This window comes from Phaeoacremonium minimum (genome assembly GCF_000392275.1).
Source record: "Phaeoacremonium minimum UCRPA7 unplaced genomic scaffold PA7_03_scaffold_35, whole genome shotgun sequence".
NCBI classification, from domain to species: domain Eukaryota; kingdom Fungi; phylum Ascomycota; class Sordariomycetes; order Togniniales; family Togniniaceae; genus Phaeoacremonium; species Phaeoacremonium minimum.
Window position 1 is genome coordinate 8,857 of NW_006920942.1, and position 3,384 is coordinate 12,240.

Sequence of the window (3,384 nt, forward strand, 5' to 3'; positions counted from 1 at the left end):
GTGTTAGGCGGCAATTGGGACTTGCTTGAATCTATATACAGTGGTCCCCCATTAATATCTAGGTACGTAGGTTGCGGCCCACCAACCAAACAAATGCAGTACTGGAGCGTGCCAACCATGGAAAGTCATCCCGAGAACGGCATTGATCACAGCTCACACTTCATCTTACACGACAGAAATTTGAGACGAAATCATGGGACAACTCACGCACTACCTTCCAGCGGTAGCCCGCGCGTGTTTTGCTGACGCTTCCGGCGCCTGGCTCGCCTCGTCCTGCTGTCATCGTCAAAAGATACTAATTCTCGAGGATCTGGAGCACATCGTTATCGTGATCAAGTGCTCCGATTGCTCATCATGATCCCGGCTTTGTTAGACCACGGTGACCGAGTTGCAGGCGCTCGTGTCCCTGAAACAATAACTTGCTTATTGCTAGTATTTACTTAGAAAAGTTAGCTTTGGGTCACTCTGTAGAGCCTGTGGTGTCGCTACAAACCGCCTCAATTTGCCATCACCAGACTATATCCTTGAAGTTTGTAGCGGTGTGGAGTGAGAATCCGCACGTGAGATCTCCAGCCTGCTAGATGCGATCTCAGGTGGCGTCGGTCAAGTGTGGAGCGGTGACGGTGAGAAACATGGAGGCGATAGGATAAATTACCAGCCACATGCTGCGAACTGGTGGCCTTTTAGTTATACGTAGACAAACTAGACCAATACGGTTCGAGTGAACATCCTGATAGCATTCGTTGTAGTCTCTATCAAGGTCAAGGCAAACTCCAGTCAGATGGCACCTTGCTGTATCTTGCCCTCCTCCATCGATAATGCAGCCTTGATACGCCAACGCCAATCACTGTACTTGAAAAGTCCAATAAGTAACGGTGAGCCTGTGAGACAAGAGAACGCAAACCCCATTACAAACTCCACTAGGTCGAGTCATCCTCTTCTTCGTTCACCGACCTCAACGTTACCGCAGATCAATTATGAACCATGCAAAATCTCAGCTTAATCCACCCCGGCCTGTAAATGCTATATCCATCACTCAAAGGCGAATTGAACATGTGGGTATTGCTTGACCGCTCACATGGCCATCTCGGCCTGCAGCTTCCTGAGCTCTGCCTCTTCGTCGTCTTCCTCGATTGCCTGCTGCTTGCCCTTGACTAGTGGCATCGTATTAGCGGAATTGTTAATGGTAGTAGGATATATGACAAGCTTACTCTCTCCATTTGCTGCTGCCGGCATGTGCTGGATCTGATCTGATACGGGGACAGTGCCTGTTTTGAGCATTTGCTCGTCCAGCTGCTCCTGCTGCATCTGCTCCAGTTCGTCTTCCAAGTCGGCATCGTCGATCGCCTCCCCGATCTGGTTGCTCGTGATGGCATTGACGATCTCCTCGCTGAGGGCATTCTGTTCGCGAAGCTTGTCCCTGTAATACAACAGTCAGTCAGGCAACTATATCTTTTACTAATGTAGAACACGTACATTGTCTCGTCCACCTTCTCCGGCGTCAGCTTGCCATGTATTTGCTTCATCGCCTCGCCAGCACGTTCCATTGCCGCTAGGGTCTCTCGATTAATGTTCGCCGATTCGATAGCATTTATTTGCTGTTCGAGGGTTCCAATCTGCGCTTGCGTCTGTTCAAGGCTGTGCTCGTGGGCCTTCTTGCGCTTTAGTGCAGCCTTCGCAGCTATCGGATACAACCCGTTAGCATACAAAGCTTGCGCACGATAAGGTGATCTGACCTACCGTTCTTGTTTGTGTTGACATTCTTCCGTGCTATGGCATCTTGCTCATCCATCTGGTTCTGTAAATGCTTCTCGCGCTTCTGTAACATGTCCAGCTGCGCTCGTAGACCCAAGATGGCATTCTTTGGGCTGTCCTTTCGCTTCTGCGCGGCACCGCCGCCGAACCAGCCCCAGACTCCCGACATCTCGGTATATGAAGACTAGATATTGAAACAAGATGGCTGACGGCTCGAATATTATGGCGCAAAGATGCGTCAGGTCGCTTGCAAGTTGGGTGCCTGGTGGCAGATGATCAAAGGCCTCCACCACACAGGTCTGGCTGATAGCGGGGTCGAGGGCGTGCGAGGGGGGTCTCGCGACTCTGGCGAGACCGTAGTTGGCAGTGATATTAGTTCGTTGATCGAGAAGATGGTGTTTGTCACGTCGTTTGAGACGTATCGTCACCGTGAGTTGACGTTGCGAAGTCGCTCTGGAAGAGTCAGGGTGGTCTAGGCAATGGCGGGAGGTATGATGCAAGCAAGCAGAGGCACATTCGTCAGGCTCAATGCGTAGCGGGTGATGACGGCGCTAGCTTTGCTTGACCTGCCGCCTGGGCAACCTTGGAACCTTGACAAACGGCTTTTGCCGGAGCTTACCCGGCTGGAATCATGTGACAAAGGCACGTGCCTCCATCCAAAACATGGACTGGAAGAAGGGGAGACGATACCAATACCATTCTCTCCTCTTCTCATTTCCATGCGGTTAGTTGGAGAAGTCTGGAATATATGTCTTTGAACGCGATTTTCTTCTCAATGATGAATGATGTGAATCTCACATCAAGGGAATGACTGATCTCTGCGGTCGATTGTTCATCGGCATCACACTCTCAGACAGCTACATCTTTCTACGCAATATGGTCACTTGCCCCTCCTGACAGCAGTTACTGTCAGCATTGACCCATCATGTCAAATGGGCCGCTCCCATCCAGTATTTGCCTATTGTCTTCATTACCACAAAGATCTGCCGGTGATAAGGTCAGATTCCTGGGATGGTAAGGCAACTGTGTGGTTTCCGTTGGCATAGTACACCCACCACCTTCAGCCTTGTCTAAGCTTGAGGTCAGCGCTAATAGTCGATACCTTCATAGCGTCACATCCTACTCAAGTGCAACCGGTGTTTTGACGCTGGAGCATGATTATCATTCCAAAGCAAATGTTAAGGCCATGGTCGACGTCAATCTGTTGCTTGAGCATTTGGGAGCAGACCACACTTCAGTCGGCACCTGGGTCAATGCTATAGGCTACGTGAAGTCTACACCAAATCAATTCCCTGGCAAACCAGGCATCGATGGTTTCCAGAGCGTTCACATACAGGCAATTGTTTTATGGCCTACAGGCCCACTAAATGTTGACGGCTACGAAGCCTGCCTAGGCAATGCAGAGACCGGCTCTGTCTAAAATCATGAGTCTAATCGCCTTGTGAGAGCTTTAAAAGGTGTCTGTGAAGCCTAGAACCAATCTCGTTTCTCGGGCACTACTCGGGTACTTGCAGTAAACTTCAAGCATCCCACAGGCATCAAGACTGGGAAGACAACGTGCTTTGGTCGATTAGCACTCGGGCCAGGTATGTCTATTATTTACCGAATTCACACTCATCAAAGGCGTTC

General features: G+C 50.2%; 1 protein-coding gene across 1 annotated transcript; it reads right to left on the reverse strand.

Moving 5' to 3' along the window:
- Positions 1 to 1,074: 1,074 nt before the first annotated feature.
- Positions 1,075 to 1,924, reverse strand: UCRPA7_449 (putative vacuolar-sorting protein snf7 protein; the record flags this gene model as incomplete). Its single annotated transcript, XM_007913047.1, has 4 exons — positions 1,075 to 1,154; positions 1,212 to 1,420; positions 1,477 to 1,681; positions 1,741 to 1,924. 4 exons carry the CDS (start codon positions 1,922 to 1,924, stop codon positions 1,075 to 1,077), a joined length of 678 nt encoding a protein of 225 aa, XP_007911238.1.
- Between the last annotated feature and the right edge of the window lie 1,460 nt (positions 1,925 to 3,384).